Source organism: Sebastes umbrosus, chromosome 19 (genome assembly GCF_015220745.1).
Source record: "Sebastes umbrosus isolate fSebUmb1 chromosome 19, fSebUmb1.pri, whole genome shotgun sequence".
NCBI lineage: Eukaryota > Metazoa > Chordata > Actinopteri > Perciformes > Sebastidae > Sebastes > Sebastes umbrosus.
This window is the reverse complement of record NC_051287.1, coordinates 1727961-1745813: the sequence shown is the minus strand read 5'-3', so window position 1 is coordinate 1745813 and position 17853 is coordinate 1727961. Positions and strand designations below refer to the sequence as shown.

Below are 17853 nucleotides of genomic sequence, written 5' to 3'. Positions count from 1 at the left end.
CTAGGTCTCTAGTTTGATCCATCCATCCTCTGAATGCTCTAGGTCTCTAGTTTGATCCATCCATCCTCTGAATACTCTAGGTCTCTAGTTTGATCCATCCATCCTCTGAATGCTCTAGGTCTCTAGTCTGATCCATCCATCCTCTGAATACTCTAGGTCTCTAGTCTGATCCATCCATCCTCTGAATGCTCTAGGTCTCTAGTCTGATCCATCCATCCTCTGAATGCTCTAGGTCTCTAGTCTGATCCATCCATCCTCTGAATGCTCTAGGTCTCTAGTTTGATCCATTCATCCTCTGAATGCTCTAGGTCTCTAGTTTGATCCATCCATCCTCTGAATGCTCTAAGTCTCTAGTCTGATCCATCCATCCTCTGAATGCTCTAGGTCTCTAGTTTGATCCATCCATCCTCTGAATGCTCTAGGTCTCTAGTCTGATCCATCCATCCTCTGAATGCTCTAGGTCTCTAGTTTGATCCATCCATCCTCTGAATGCTCTAGGTCTCTAGTCTGATCCATCCATCCTCTGAATGCTCTAGGTCTCTAGTCTGATCCATCCATCCTCTGAATGCTCTAGGTCTCTAGTTTGATCCATCCATCCTCTGAATGCTCTAGGTCTCTAGTCTGATCCATCCATCCTCTGAATGCTCTAGGTCTCTAGTCTGATCCATCCATCCTCTGAATGCTCTAGGTCTCTAGTCTGATCCATCCATCCTCTGAATGCTCTAGGTCTCTAGTTTGATCCATCCATCCTCTGAATGCTCTAGGTCTCTAGTCTGATCCATCCATCCTCTGAATGCTCTAGGTCTCTAGTTTGATCCATCCATCCTCTGAATGCTCTAGGTCTCTAGTCTGATCCATCCATCCTCTGAATGCTCTAGGTCTCTAGTCTGATCCATCCATCCTCTGAATGCTCTAGGTCTCTAGTTTGTGGCTGTAAAATTTCATGAGGCTGTGATTATCCTAGAGGTCACCAGAGGTCATTTTATACAGTGAGGTCAATGAAATGTCTCCTATGGGGCTCTAAAACTGAACCCGCTACAGCCTCTGAAGAACATAAAGTCGGCCGAGGGCGTTGGTGCCCTCAAGGAGTGGAAGAGGTTAAAATTAACCTCTTCAGTTATTGCCTGAAGCTGCATTCTTATAGCTCGTCCTCCGTCTTAATCCTGTGAACTTCAGCTCATCCAGGATCTCACCAGACTTGTCGTTTGTTTTAGAACAAGAACACGTGACGCTTGGCGTTCTCGCAGGGTTTGAGGGTCGTCTCCCTCCGGTGGTTTGGCGTGTTGTCGTCAGCTTTATGCTCCTTCCTGACTGTCAAAGAAATAATCTTCACAAGTTGGTGGACACTTGAATGTATTGTTTGTCCGGTTTCATCTAGCCTTCAGGTTTGTTTCAAGCTTAAGATGTAAGTCAGTTTCAAACATTACCTGAAGCAGGAAAAAGGCATTACACACACATCACACAGAAATACAAACAGGAAGGAGGGTGAGGTACGTCACCAGGCGCACGAGGTCACCTCAGGGCTCTTAGAAGTCGCTCATTCTCGTGAGAAGTCGCAAAGCTGTGAAGTCGGAAACCCGTCTATTGTCAAGCCTTTGATTACTTCCTCTATAGAACACACACACACACACACACGTTGTGCGTCCATCTCAGATGACCTGCTGAGGTAACGCCTGCCCACTCGGATTAATGTGACATCTGATTATTCTTCTGCAAATTCCTCCGTGTTTCTCCTTCAACTGTAGAAAATGTTGTCTGTGTCTTGGGGACATTTAATTTCCTGCAGGCTCGAGTAGTAAATAGTTGATTTCCGTCCCTCCGAACATGAAAGGCCAGTGTTTGTGTAGCTGAAGAGCCCGAGGAAACATTGTGGCACGAAAAGGGCTGCGAGAGAGCAGTTCTGATAGCGTCCATACCATTTATATTGTGCACAGGATTCATGATCTGCAGAAGATAACAGAAAGGTTCGTCCGTTGCTGAAACAAATATTTTTGGTAGCCAGGAGACAATCTGAGGAAAGACAGAGACGTGTGGTGAATCTGAATGTGAGACGCTCCGCTGGCAGCTCCAGGAAACCTCCCTGGTGAAGTAATTAGTTACTTCAGTCTGCTGAAGGTCTGGACTCTGCTGCATTACAACTTGTTCTGCCAGAAAAAACACAACACATCATAAAAAAAGTCATCTGCTCTTTTTCAGAAGTGCAAACCGTTGCGGTGTCTTTTAGGGGTGGGGAACAAAATCAATTCACCGAATTCGACCAGAATCCATGTATTTGCTTCATGTGAGTCTATGTGGAGGTAGAAGGATGTTACCGCTTTTATTGTTGTAGTCTGAGTAACGTGATGTGACGTGAAACAATGCCATACTCCAGTACCGGGCCAGCGTTTTCTATGTTATACAACTATAAACGTTGTTTAGAAAGCTGAAAATCTTGGCATTCTAAAGGTGGTTGTGATTCTATCGTGAAGGCAAGGTGGTGAAGTTTGACCCTGAATGCTCCTTTTTATTTGGTTTTCATATTTTTCTCAGTTTAAAAGCTTTTAAAAAAGCATCCTTAAACTAGAACTGCCAAGGTGCGTGACTTTAAAAACAGATCCCAGATCCCAGCTGGCGGTACCGTGAGGTGGTCGGCTTGTTATCAACACAAGTGTGTTTCCGTGTAACGTGTCGGCGGATGCCTCTCTCATTCAGCAGCCTCGTTATGTCTGTATAACGTTACACTACGTCGTCTCTCATCCCGTCATCTACCGCTTTGTTCTTTCTCACCGCGGACGGACAGCAGCTCCCACCGCACCGCGGAGGCTCGCCACACATTCACACACGTATCTCTCTGCTCGAAGGAGGAGGAAGGAGGCGTGGTCACGCGTCATCAGCGCGTCAGCAGTCACACTGCGCATGTGTTCTACCCTGTGGTCTTAATACTCAGGCTGACCGCTAGGTTGTGCCACACTCCACCTCCGAAACATTTCATTCAAATCCATCGTGAACTTTTGGAGAGATCCTGCTAACAGACAGACAAGCAAACCAACCAACGGCAGTGAAAGCATAACCTCCTTGGCCCAAGGCCGAGGGAAAAATAAAGAAACCTGATCTTCTGACATCTGATCTAATCAGCTTGAACACATCCTTGGAAATCATCTCGTAAAATCAGTTTTCTGCAACATTTAGGAATATTATGCGCCTATTTGGCGACCTTTTTGAAAAAGGGTTGCCAAATTTGATATATTATTTAATATAAAATAAATATAATAAAAAAATATAACAAAATGACAGAACAAACGAGAAAGAAGAATATATATATATATTTATTTGTATTCTTTCTTGTTCTGTTTGTACCACTATAAAATACAAAAATAATAGTAATTATTGAAATGTTGGATATTTTGCGGATTTACGATTTCATTAAAAAATGACATATTACAGTAAATCTACATTCATACAAGGCAAACTGATTATTTTATCTGTTCTCTCAGATATATATTTATATATTTTTTAATTGTTTATTATATGAATTATTATTATTATTATTAATAATAATAATAATAATAATAATAATTAAAGCTACACTGGAAAGCATATAATCATCATAATTCATCATTCTTTTTGCTTTTAGTTTTTCTTTCCTATATATTTATATATATATTATAATGCTGCACACCTGATAATGTTGTTGAAATAAGGAGAATGCTCTCTTTGTGTCTAGTAAATAGCATTTTTGCAGCACCCCGATATCTCTATCTTTTCATAACATATAAACCTACATCTGTCCCAAATGTGTAGCTTTTACCGCAAAATGCATGTACGGGAGCGCGCCACATCTCTATCAAAACTCTCCTGATGTTATTGCGACTATGGAAATATGTCTGCATAAGAGAAATCCATGAAAAGTCATGTAAGGTCGGCACAAGACAAAAGAGAGCAACAGCATTGTTTTCGCTGCCATGCCAGAAGGGTTTGACGCTAAAACTGGATTGCAGTCCTCTAAAATCTTCAAAAGATGGTCCCTGAAAGCATCACTCCCACGTTGAGGATTTCCTTCGTTTGTTAGCTGCGTTCGGGGTACATGGGAACATTGAACATTGAAGGCTTTTCCTTATTCCCCATGTGAGATTTGAACCTGTGTTTTTTTGCAGCTGACGGGCGTCCCTCTGAACGTGTCCATCCGTCTGCAGCTCAACCTCTACATGAAGAGAGTTTCAGGAATTACGTAAGGACGCTATTCCCCAAACTCTCATTCACGCCATTAACATTTGTCACGTATTGTGTTTGTGTCTATTGATCGTCCACTCAGACGGGCTGGTGGACACTTCCTGCTTTTCTTAACTGTTCAGCGTCCAACCTTGGAGTTTGAAGTTGAGTGTTTTTTTGTTTTTGTAGAGAAACTGGCAAGATCTCTGAGGTGGTGATGCCCATGATCTGGTTTGAGGAGGTAAGCTGTCCAATATTCATATTTATATACATATACTGTATATAAAATACACTTTAAACACTCTTACATCGTTGTTTTCCTTGTTTGTTGTTCAGATCATATTGTACATTCTTCTTTATTAGAATATTTCACAGTTGCTTTGCCTCCGTTTCCACAAGAGGTGCCAAAAAACACGCAGAACACAAAATGAAAACATCTGTACAAATTAGGCATTACATCATGCAGCAAGTTTGTTATATAATCACAACATTGTTCATCATTCAACTTTAATCATTTATACTTTTTAAAATAAAATATCAAAAAACTGTAATTAATTCTCATTTAATCTCTGAAGTGGTCATTTTTTCTCAATATTCTATAAATAGCAACGAGCAAAAAAAGTTAAATGTGTTCAGAATTCAGCATTTAGAACGACGTAGAATAAAATTACTTTTGAGAGATTTAATTTAAATATAGATATTTAAGTATATAGTCTGACTTTACAGTAAATCTACATTTATTGGATCTGTTCTTCACTGCATGTTTCTGACATCAAACCTCAGCTATATATATTTTATTATTATATGATTTATTTTATATATAAAATATAACAATAACTTCTATAAAGAATAACTTATATAAAATAAATATAATAAAAAAATATAACAAAATAACAGAACAAATGAGAAGGAAGAATATATATAAATATTTATTATTATTCTTTCCTGTTCTGTTTGTACCACTATAAAATACAAAAATAATAGTAATTATTGCAATGTTGGATATTTTGCAGATTTACAATTTCATTAAAAAATGACATATTACAGTAAATCTACATTCATACAAGGCTAACTGATTATTAATCAAACCTCAAATATATATTTATATATTTTTAAATAATTTTTATTGTATTTATTATTATTATTATTATTAATAATAATATTAATAATTAAAGCTACACTGGAAAGCATATAATCATCATAATTCATCATTCTTTCTGCTTTTTGTTTTTCTTATATTATATATATTAATATATATTATAATGCTGCACACCTGCTAATGTTGTTGAAATAAGGAGAAATGCTCTCTTTATGTCTAGTAAAGAGCATTTAATCATCAGCTGTCTGTATTCAAGTTCATCATTTTATGTCTAAAGATAAAAAGTGAATTTCTCTCTTTCCATTAAAGCTTTGTTGTTAAAGCAGAAGCAAAGCTGTTATATTCTAATCCTGTAACACAGCACGATGTATTTCTCTGTATCTCCTCCTCAGAGCGGCTACATAGACGGACCCATCCTCAACACGTTCCACACCAACCTGGTGGTGCTGCCCTCTGTGATGGAGTACATGCAGTACGGCTTCATCGCCCTCGGCCTGGCTACGATAGTCATCGCCGCCCTGCTGCACCACAAAGTGAAGGTAACGCCGCCGCCATGCAGCATGTGTGTGTGTGGTTATAGCTCTTTTTAACTGCATGTAGCATGTCACACAGTTTACGCATGTTCTCCCCCAAACAGACGGAGCACTGAAGCTGCTCTGATTTAATAATAAGAGGGAAAATTAGATCCTTTATCTCCAGTATGTTATTAATAATAGGGTTTGATAGTTTTAATAGCTGGTGCTGCATCATTTTCTGCTCAAACTGGAAGGAAATGGAGCTTTTAAAGTTGAATAATGCCGTAAAAACACACAGTGGAGAACATGTTTTCTAAAAACATAATCAGTTTTGGCCTAAATATATTCTTATAAGATTCAAAATGTAACTCTAATACACTTACACACTACATATATGAGAGTGATATCCATCTTCTCATCCAACTTTAGTTAGTGTTTGTTATGTGACGTGTTATGAAACACAATACACTAGATGTGATATAATACAATAAATGAGTTAATGAGTAGCCTGCATGTGTCTCTCCAGCTAGCGTTGACATCTCACTATCGCACACTGAGATATCAGCAGCAGACGCTGCATTAAGAACAGAGACTCAAACTGGTTTAGAAGAATCATGAAGACATGTTTGTTTGTTTTTTTAGAAATGAGCTCTTGCAGGTTTTTAATATCCTGATTAAAGGTTTTATGTTTGCAGAGGTCTCGTTCAAACGCGGCGATGACTTCCATCGGAGTGGACAACCCCGGGGTTCGTAAAACTGTCCCCTCCTAAACAATCTGGTCTCAATCATCCAAATCAAAATGAATTAATAATACTCTATTAATCTATAATACCTTTTGATCTTCAGTTGATTCTTAACTGTGATTTGTTGATTTATTCTTTAAGACTATAATAAGAATCTTTCTTTAAATTTGAGGAGTTCGATTTTATTTATTGATTTTAACCACCAATTTTGGAAATATATATATATATATATATATATATATATATATTATTATTATTATTTTTTTTTTTACCTGCATTTTATAATTTTTGCAACGTGGTAATGGCGTGCTATCTTGGCCAAGTCTCCCTCGAAAAATAGATTTGAATCTCATGTTAATTAGACCTGGTTAAATTAAAAATAAATAATAATAGCAGCAGCAGCTGACGGACTTTATCGGATCTGTGGGTTAAAAACACCACATTAATTCTTAACAGTATATCAGATATTTGTTAATTTTAGAGCTGTTAATCGATTAAAATAGTTAATCGCAATTAATCACACATTTTTTATCTGTTCAAAATGAACCTTAAAGGGAGATTTGTCAAGTATTTAATCCTCTTATCAACATGGGAGTGGACAAATATGCTGCTTTATGCAAATATATGTATATATGTATTATTGTAAATCAATGAACAACACAAAACAATGACAGATATTGATCCAGAAACCCTCACAGGTACTGCATTTAGCATAAAACAATATGCTCCAATCATAACATGGCAAACTGCAGCCCAACAGGCAACAACAGCTGTCAGTGTGTCAGTGTGCTGACTTGACTATGACTTGCCCCAAACTGCATGTGATTATCATAAAGTGGGCATGTCTGTAAAGGGGAGACTCGTGGGTACCCATAGAACCCATTTACATTCACTGATCTGGAGGTCAGAGGTCAAGGGACCCCTTTGGACATGGCCATGACGCTGTTACCGTCTATGAGACACAGGATGTGTTTGATTTGAGCCAGTTAGCCCAACATGTGCCGGCTGATTGTATCTGGTCCAGTTGGTGTTTTTGTGGAAGTATAGAAAGAAGAAGCTTCCTTCATGGAGTAGCATTTGTTGATCATATCATACGTTTCATGCATATATTCTGTTTCATCTGCATTCATTTTGTTGCATGATAATCCGTCCGTTAAAAGTGCTGCTTACAAATCTAATTATATCTGATTTATGTTAAAAAGACGCTAAACTAACCAATCACACGGCGTCTTAATTAATTAATTAACCGCATGGATCGAATCGATTCCTCCCAGAATGGACTCCCTGCATGAACTCTAATATCTCTGCACGTCGTCCACGATCTAAAATCAGACTGCTGGTTTTCACCTCCGTAACAAATCCAACCAGCAGCTACTTCCTTTAATCAATTTGTAATAATTTGTATTACCCGATTGGCTGATGTGTGAGACAATGTTGTCGTCTTTTAGGCCTCCGATAAAGAGCGGATAAAAGGCACGCATGACCACGAAACAAAGGAGAAATATATCGCAAATAGCTCAGGTGGGTGCACACACAAACAAACTGTTTAAATGTACTCATGCATGTTGTTCAGGTGTGTTGAAGCTGCGAACTATAATCTAAAACCCAACGGAACAATCCCGTTGGCTTCTAGTGGAAGGAACCAGGGCGATGCTAACTTCTTTTAAATACACATGACACATAACAGGAGCACCGAGACGCTGTTTGCATTTCACCCTTGAGAGTTACGTGGTTTGTTTTTGTCTTAATCGTGCACGTCTAGTGACCGCAAAAGAATCCTTTTGTGAATTCAGCTGCTTCATGACAGTATTTTTTTGTCGGACGATACTCACCAAAACGTTCTTTTATCTGCTGAACGCTTCCTAATGCGGGGCACGCATTACACTAGAATCAAGCCGATTCCCCCCGCTCCCGACGATCGCCAGCAAAGCCCTGATGTTTTTGATGCTTATAAAGATCTTTCCAGATGTTCCTGTGGTGTAAAGTATGTTAAGAGAACGATACCCAACAGAGAACCGAGCTGACTGAAGAAGGAAGGACAACCGTCTAAATCATGAGCTAATGCTAAACATGAAGCATAAAGTCGTAGTAAGATGGACCCAAGCCGTCGTTGATGCCAACTTTAGTAGCGGCCAAACAGCGGTACGGCAACTTCCGTGTCTGTCACGGGATGCCATTGGGCCCAAAAATATTTTTCCCATAGACTTCCATTGGGAAAGAGACGTCTGTAACTCAGCGGATCACTTTTGAAGTGAATCAACTCCCCAGTACGAACACTCTAATAGTCCTTATTTAAATCATCAGGTCCTTAAGGTTGTAAAACATCGATACCACTTTTTTTCAGACCGAGTACAAGTTCTTACATATGGGTACTCGCCGATACCGAGTACCGATACGAGTACTTCTCTGTGCCAGAAGACCCTCGTTAACAGCCAGCTGGAGGGTGTGAGCGACACACGGCAGGCTGGGGAGTCCCGCATACGAGGCGGTGCGCCGCCACCGGCTCTAGGTCGGCTTGGAAAGGCTCGAGGCGAAGGTATTTCCCGGGGCCGTGGACAAAGTGCTCGGTGCGACTGGCGACCAGGGCGGACTGTCTTCCGTGCGCCCCAACCGCGCCGTACCCCCAGGGCGGGGCTCGGCCCACGTAAAAGGAATCTGTGGCGATGTCTGCAACCCACCCGATCCGTCTTGAAACACGGACCAAGGTGTCTAACACACATGCGAGTCAGAGGGTGCAAGCAAAACCCCGTGGCGCAATGAAAGTGAAGGCCGGCACGCGCCGGCTGAGATGGGATCCCGGCCCTGCGGGGTCGGGCACACCACCAGCCCGTCTCGCCCGCTCCATCGGGGAGGTGGGGCGTGAGTGCGTGTGATAGGACCAGAAAGATGCTGACGAGAGGTTAACGTCACGCTGCCGTAAAGTGGTATCGGTGCCGTTGTATCGGAGCCGTTTTGCGAGTACGAGTTCATGAGCACAGTATCGTCCCCGATACTGGTATCGGGTATCGGTGCATCCCTAAAACGCACTAATAGCTGAATCCAGAGTTATTTCCCTTCCTCCGTTCATGTGAATGAGACCCAGACCGCGAAGACAGCGTGATGGCTGTGACGCTACTGGGCCTGTTCTATTCACCCAGTGGATGCGGAAGATCGCCGGACGATCCGGCTACCTTTTCCAGTCGGCAGTCGAGTTGTTTAGGCTTCATGCGCCACTGAGACACTTTCATAGGAATGAACGGAGCCCCGCCTCCAACGCTGGATCCAGATCTCTTTATACATCCATGGATGGAGCTCAGAGATGGAGGAACAACACTTTATTTTGATTTAACGTGTCTCCATGACTTCATCCAGCCATCCATGATTCATCCTGCCCGTCATCCGTCATGTTTGTTTGTTTTAGTGGTGACTCTTGTTGTTCATGAGTGAATCTGTTAGTGTGTGTTGTGTTGCTGTTTCTCTCCACACACTGTAGGAACTGAACTGTTAGATTTACCAGAACATGTCGTTTTGTGTGGACTCACATCTGTTAGTGTTGGTCGGCCTTAACGCTTCCTCTTTCTTCTGGTCCCGACACAGAGAAGTAAATGTGAAGGTGTCAGCACATCCGATGGGAACAAGAGCACTTCAGCCGGAGAGAGAGACCCTCTACTGCCGCATGACATGGACTGATCTACACACACACACACACACACACACACACACACACACACAGCTGGTGTTGTGGACTCAACGTTATCCCAGTTATCTGGAACTGAATCACTGACACATGCCGCTCTGCTCGGCACATTTCAATGAAGCCATATTTTACCTTCATCCTGTAAAGTTTATGACACTCTCGGAGACTCCCTCTCACGTCAGTAGACGTGTTTGTGTCGAGGCTGTTGGGGTTGAGACTCCTTTAAGGCGGAGCGAGCGAAGACGCTCTGTCGCTTAAAAACACTTCTTTTTTGTACAAAAACAAACATTTCCAGTGTGTTCATTTGGCTCTGTACGACGGAGTGTTATAGGGCCACACCGAGGGGAAAAATACAGCTGAGATTTAGAGAAAAAAGTCAGAAGTTTAAGAGAAAAAATTCATAATATTCTAAAGAAGTAATTGTACGTATTATTTTAGAGGGTAAATAGTGTGAAAATGAGGAACGTGGAGCATCTTGTGAAGTTATACCTTAGGTTTCACAAATAACCAAATACTTAATCTTAGAGTTATGACTTTATTCTCATCAAATTACGACTTTTTTTCTCGTAATATTAAGACTTTATTCTCATTCAGTTACGACTTTATTTTCATTAAATTACGACTTTTTTTCTCGTAATATTATGACTTTATTCTCATTCAGTTACGACTTTATTTCTCGTAATATTATGACTTTATTCTCGTAATATCAAGACTTTTTTTTCTTGTAATATTACGACTTTATTGTTATTAAGTTACGACTTTATTTTCATTAAATTGCGACTTTTATTCTCGTAATATTCAGATTTTATTCTCGTAATATTTTGACTTTTTTCTTGTAATATTATGACTTTATTCTCTAAATCTCAGATGTTTTCCCCCTCAGTGTGGCCCTAATACTCCGTCGTAGCGCTGCTCAGTGTTTGATGATCTGAAACATTTTATAGTTGTCACCTTGTCAGTAGAGAGGTATTTTTTACTGTGATTTTTTTAAAAGAAATGTTTCTGTATCACCAACGAGGGAACTTGTGGGTAGAAGAGCCGACTGTACTGTATTTTTACTACCGATGTGCCTTCATCAGGGAGGAAACCTGAGCTAACCTCTGGGTCCTCGTATTTCATGTTCACTGAGGAGCTGAACTCTCTTCTGTCAGTGAGTCGAGTCGAGCGGAAACATTCCTGTTTGTATACTACTGTCTTCTGTAAAGGTGTGAATGTTGTTCTTGAGATGAATGATGACGTCAAAATGCCTCCTGTATTATAATGAAGTGAACGACTGAAGAGAAACTTGGAGGTAATAAATGTTTTTTGAAATTCTAATAATGAGAGTGTGATCTTGTTTTTCTCCTCCTCTGGGTGATTTTAAATGAAATTAAATGAATAATGAAAGTTTGTGAAAGGATGTAAAGTAGCTTCAGTGGAGTTAAGTATACCTTGTTAAAATGAACCCCTTCTAATAATACCATCCTGCAATAATAATGCTGCCTTCATGAAGGTTAAAGGTTAAAATATTTAATCACACATCTATTATCTGTTCAAAATGAACCTTAAAGGGATATTTTACAGTCATTTTTCAGACATTTTTCGGACATTTTTTGGTAATTTGTCGGACTTTTCTTCTGTTTTTTTTCGGACATTCTGTGATTTTTCGGACTTTTTTTTTACTTTTCTTCTACCGTTCTTCCACCTTTTTGGACATTTTTCAGTCATTTTTCTGACATTTTTTGGACTTTTCTACTGTCTTTTTTCCACCTTTTTTGCCATTTTTTGGTTATTTTTCGGACTTTTCTTCTGCCTTTTTTTCAGATATTCTTTGGTCATTTTTCAGACATTTTTCGGATATTTTACGGTCATGTTTCGGACCTTTTTTCTCAAATTTTTGGGACTTTTCTTCTGTCTTTCTTCCACCTTTTTTGGACATTTTTTAGTCATTTTTTGGTAATTTTTCGGACTTTTCTTCTGCCTTTTTTTGATATTCTTCGGTCATTTTTCAGACATTTTTCAGATATTTTACATTCATTTTTCGGACCTTTTTATAACCTTTTTTTCTGACTTTTCTTCTGTTTTTCTTCCGCCTTTTTTCAATCATTTTCATATAATACCAGTATCTCGCCAACATTTCGTGTAAGTGTGGAGCGTTATTTAACCTCCTTCACGACAAGCTAGTATGACATGGTTGGTACCGATGGATTCATCAGGTTTTATAGTTTCATATGATAATCATCATAATAAAAATGTACCTTAAAGGGAGATTTGTCAAGTATTTAATACTCTTATCAACATGGGAGTGAACAAATATGCTGCTTTATGTAAATGTATGTATATATTTATTATTGTAAATCAGTTAACAACACAAAACAATGACAGATATCGTCCAGAAACCCTCACAGGTACTGCATTTAGCATAAAACAATATGCTCATCTTATATCTATCTTATCTGTATCTTCACTCTAGCCTTAAAACTGTGTTAATGTGTGAAAGAAATTAGTGGCGTTAAAAGGAAAGATGAAAGACGAGCAACATATATACATGTACGTATATGTAAGAAGAAGCCAACAGGGAAGCTTCTTACCAGACTTTGACCTATGACCTCTGAGAGGAAAGAAGATAAAGGCTGTAGAGCAGATAAAGAGGTCAAATTCCTCCTGCATTCAGGAGGAGCTCGTAGTCCCCAGAGCGCCCCCGTTATATAATGTGATCTGTACAGTTTGTTCAGACGTTATAGACACAAATTACTGAATGTGATGTAATCAGAAATGTCTTGCCAAAAAGAAAGTGAAACACATGGACTGAATTAATCAGACTTAATGTGGGCCAACTGGAGCAACATCCATAGAGCATGACTTCACAGATTAGCTGCACAATGTTCACCTCTCTGGACTCTCTGACAGCTCCCCTGCCTGCAAGTAGGACTCCTTTACTTCAGTAAATGTTCTAACACTGACTCAGAGAGCCTTGGGAATAACTGTTAATAAGTTCAGCAAAAGAATATTCTTCACTAAACTCATAGGATAATGATTCATGATTACCATATGAAACTAGAAAACCTATAAAAGAATCCACCGGTACCAAGAAATGTCAGAAAAAAGGTCTTAAAAAGGTCAGAAAAATGATTGTAAAATATCCGAAAAATATCTGAAAAATAACCGAAGGATGTCCAAAAAAAGGCAGAAGAAAAGTCCGAAAAATGACCAAAAAATGTCCCAAATATGACTGAAAAATGTCCAAAAAAGGTGGAAGAAAGACAGAAAAAAGTAAAAAAAAATGTGAGAAAAAAGGTCCTAAAAAGGTCTGAACAATGACTGTAAAATATCTGAAAATTGTCTGAAAAATGACCGAAGAATATCCGAAAAAAGGCAGAAGAAAAGTGCGAAAAATGACCAAAAAATGTCCAAAAAAGATGGAAGAAAGACAGAAGAAAAGTCAAAAAAATATCAGAAAAAAAGGTCCTAAAAAGGTCTGAAAAATGACTGTAAAATATCTGAAAAATTACTGAAAAATGTCCAAAAAAGGTGGAAGAATGGTAGAAGAAAAGTCCAAAACATTTTCTAAAAAGGTCTGAAAAATGACTGAAAAATATCCGAAGAATGTCTGAAAAAAAGGCAGAAGAAAAGTCCAAAAAATGACCAAAAAAAACCCCCTGATGAATCCATCGGTACCAACCATGTCATACTAGCTGGTCATGAAGGAGGTTAAATAACGCTCCAAACTTACGCTAAATTTTGTCGAGGAAAAACTGCCATGGACATTTTCAAAGGGGTCCCTTGACCTCTGACCTCCAGATCAGTGAATGTAAATGGGTTCTATGGGTACCCACGAGTCTCCCAATCTTGTTTTGTGTTGTTAATTGATTTACAATAATAAATATATACATATATTTTGCATAAAGCAGCATATTTGTCCACTCCCATGTTGATAAGAATATTAAATACTTGACTAATCTCCCTTTAAGGTACATTTTGTGGGCTTGTAGTTTACAGCTCTGGTGTTAGATATCTGTCCCATCTGTGTGAACCGTAACCTTCTCTGTTGGGGGGGCATTTTACAACCTTATTGCTGCTTTAATAAAGAAATCTATGGGGGTCTTCACTCCTCACCATAAATTATACAGACATAACCATAAACCAACAACAGAGGCTCCTCTCTTCCCACTCAGATATGTGCTTATTCCTCTTTAGGCGTCTTCAAGTGTTGTTTAAAGGTCCCATATTGTAAAAAGTAAGATTTTCATGTCTTTTATATAATAAAGCAGGTTTAAGTGCTTTATAAATACTGTGAAAGTATCGAAGCGCTCAACATACGGAGAAATACACACAGCCCATATTCAGAAATTGTGCGTTTGAAACAAGCCGTTAGGATTTCTGTCCATTTGTGATGTCACAAATATACAATATTTAGACCATTACACGATTTTAAACATAAACATTCTAAATGTGTCCCAGTTTATTCCTGGTTGCAGTGGATGTTGATGACAACAGCTGACGGGAAGTTAACATGGACCCAAACTGTTGCAAGGCAACGCAATTCCATTGAAATGCACTAAAATGGAGCGTTTCAGACAGAGGGTAAATACAGGTATATTTAAGCAGACAGTATGAGGAAAATAAAGTTTTTTTTTTAACATTACAGCATGTAAACATGTTCTAGTAGAAACACAAAATAAAAGTATGAACCTGAAAATGAGCACGATATGGGACCTTTAATGTGAAAAAGGAGGACAGTTTCCGTGAAGACGTGTTGCCTTTAAGAGCTGACCTGTTGTTGGAAGAATGAGCTCCGGATGTTGTGATTAGTATTATTGTCCCTTCACCTCTGGGATATTTTATTGCTTCATCGTCAGTGAGCTCAGACTGAACATCAAACCAGTTTGCAGTTTGAGATTGAAGTGCTAGGTGGAGCTGTGGAGGCGTGTGGTGGTGATGGAGTAGCAGCAGCAGCAGCGTTGTGTTTATTTCCAGCCTTGTTTGTCTTTAACAAAGAATGAAAGGTCATCATGAGAGCACAGAGGGAAATATCTCAACTAATAAACACAATACTCTCGTTAAAGTATCACAACAGCCTTCGTCAGGGCTCAGATTATATGGAGGATATCAGAGGGATGACCTGAAAGAATCAATATCACTTTAAGTGTTCCTTATATTTAGATTATTTTCACTATATTACACCAAACTGTGCAGCTCTCTCATTCTATTCACAGTTATATATTTGTTATTTGTTTGTCATATTTTTTATAGTATATTTCTTCATATTTTTATTGTACATTTTCTATTCTGTATTTATCTTCTTGACTTTGTCTCATTTTCTCTTGATATGTTTATTGTCTGCACCAAACACAAATTCCCTGAAAGTGTATAACCTACGAACACTATAATAACATCATTTATTAAATAGTAAATTGATAGTTAATTAAACTTAGTTAATAGTTATTTTACTGTTCACAAGCAACTTAATGATAATTAATGTTTACTAATAATTAGTAATGCTATAATTTATGTTATTGTTGCACACATAACATTTTATATATTTTATATATATATATATATATATATATAAGTATTTGTTAATGATTGAGATATTATTTGTAAACCTTAAAGAAATTATTTGTAAAACATCTATAAACATTACATAGACAGATATTTGTAACACGTTGTTAAAAGTTAATAATTGGTTTGTTAAAGGCGTAGCCACACGCGAGCGTGCATGGGACACCGACACAGATTGATTTATACGTGTAAGAAGTTACAAACAGTCCCTTTAAAGGGTTGTTTCACCCAAATAACAGCACATCTTTGTTGTTGAAATGCATGAAGTCAATAACACTATAACAGCACATAACGGGTAATTTCTGCGTCACCTCCTGTAATAATTCAGAACCAGTAACTGTTGACGTGATAATATTTGGTCCTCTGTGTGCTCCACATGCAAACAGGTTACAGGTTACAGGTCAACAGGTAAAACAGTGAACTGTATGTGTACGTTGTGTTTGTGCAGCTGTCGTCTGCGAGGCTGAAATAGCGTCATTCCTCACCAGTGACGTCCCACTTCTCCCAGTAAGTCCTTCGCACACGGGTGGCATGCCGCCGCGGCGAAGCTCCTCCCCATGTTGTTCTCTTTCCTCTAGGACTTCACCATCGGTCCCTCTGTATGTCCCTCCTTCTATATTTGGCTGGCCTGTGGCCTGCCTGCTGCACACTGAACTCTGCTCGACACATTGTGAAAACAAGGGGCTAATCCCGTCCAACAGGTGCCACACACACACACACACACACACACACACACACACACACACACACAGAGCGTCACAAACTTGGCGTACCGCTGTTGCCAAGGGAAGCGGAGGGTCACGCTTTCCAAAACCAGACCGAGAATGCCGGGGGTCAAATGTCAGAGCCGCACACATGCTGGATGATGAAACGGACTGGCGTGAGGTCGAACCGGCGCGTTTCTGCTGCTTCTATCAGTATAATCACGTCTGTTGGGTCCAACAGTTCACCAGTGGTGGAAGAAGTACTCAGAACTAGAGCTGTCAATCAATATATATAGTTAATCGTGATTAATCGCACATTTTTTATCTGTTCAAAATGAACCTTAAAGGGAGATTAGTTAAGTATTTAATCCTCTTATCAACATGGGAGTGGGTAAATATGCTGCGTTATGTAAATGTGTGTATATATTTATTATAGGGAAATCAATTAACAACACAAAACAATGACAGAGGGGCATGTCTGTAAAGGGGAGACTCGTGGGTACGCATAGAACCCATTTACATTCACTGATCTGGAGGTCAGAGGTCAAGGGACCCCTTTGAAAATGGACATGCCAGTTTTTCCTCACTAACATTTAGTGTAAGTTTGGAGCGTTATTTAACCTCCTTCATGAACAGCTAGTCTGACATGGTTGGTACCGATGGATTCATCAGGTTTTATAGTTTCATATGATACCAGTATCTTCACTCTAGCTTGCGTTAACGTGTTATTATCACGCTAACATTGACAGCCCTAATTTATATACAGTTAGCTAGTTTAGTCCAGTGTTTCCCAACCTAGTGGTCGGGCCCCTCCAAAGGGTCACCAGATAAATCTGAGGGGTCCTGAGATGATTAATGGGAGAGAAATTTTGGATAATTTCCCCTCTTTGGACGTCGAACAATCATTCAAATGAAACCATGTTGAAAAGCTTAGAGACACAAACTCATAAAGTAAACATTGGAAAAGTGACTAGAGGTCCAAAAGCTGTGTTTGTGCTCGCCGTGGGACACTACGGCGAGCTCAAACACGGCTTTTGGACCTCTAGAGGGTGGGGGTGCATGAGCCAAAAATGACACGTATTGTGCGTTAAGCGGCTTTTCAGACATGACGTCCACAATAAGGTAAAAGATGTCAAAGTTAATGTGATAATAACGCTTGAATGCAACTTGTGATTTTTAGGTTGTAGTGGCTCAGTTTTAAAGCTAGAGTAAAGATAATGGTATCATATGAAACTAGAAAACCTAAAGAATCCATCGGTACCAAACATGTCATACTAGCTAGTTAGAAAAGAGGTTAAATAATGCTCCAAACTTATGCTAAATGTCGGCGAGATACTGGTATCATATGTCTGAAAAAGGCGGAAGAAAGATGGAAGAAAAGTCAGAA

General features: G+C 39.2%; 2 protein-coding genes and 1 long non-coding RNA gene across 7 annotated transcripts in view; 2 read left to right on the top strand and 1 right to left on the bottom strand.

Moving 5' to 3' along the window:
- Window positions 1-10775, top strand: part of scarb1 (scavenger receptor class B, member 1) — a 32952-nt gene extending 22177 nt beyond the window's left edge. For 2 of the 5 annotated variants that reach the window (XM_037753728.1, XM_037753727.1), the window contains exons 9-14: window positions 4134-4207; window positions 4378-4429; window positions 5680-5826; window positions 6498-6548; window positions 7994-8066; window positions 10122-10775. In XM_037753728.1, the coding sequence (XP_037609656.1) occupies window positions 4134-4207; window positions 4378-4429; window positions 5680-5826; window positions 6498-6548; window positions 7994-8066; window positions 10122-10129 (405 nt within the window). In that variant the 3' untranslated portion in view covers window positions 10130-10775. The remainder of the gene's footprint in view (window positions 1-4133; window positions 4208-4377; window positions 4430-5679; window positions 5827-6497; window positions 6549-7993; window positions 8067-10121) is intronic. The other 3 variants (XM_037753731.1, XM_037753730.1, XM_037753729.1) reach the window with 2 other exon arrangements.
- A 3867-nt stretch (window positions 10776-14642) lies between these two features.
- On the bottom strand, window positions 14643-16833 carry LOC119478777. The gene is made up of 2 exons (XR_005204493.1): window positions 16248-16833; window positions 14643-15187 (listed from the first exon to the last, which is right to left on the bottom strand). It is a non-coding gene; the product is annotated as an uncharacterized LOC119478777 (long non-coding RNA).
- Window positions 16834-17491: 658 nt separating this feature from the next.
- slc4a5b (solute carrier family 4 member 5b) overlaps window positions 17492-17853 on the top strand; it is a 70215-nt gene continuing 69853 nt past the window's right edge. The window contains 1 exon segment of the mRNA XM_037753698.1: window positions 17492-17588. The gene's annotated coding sequence lies outside the window, so the exon portion shown is untranslated.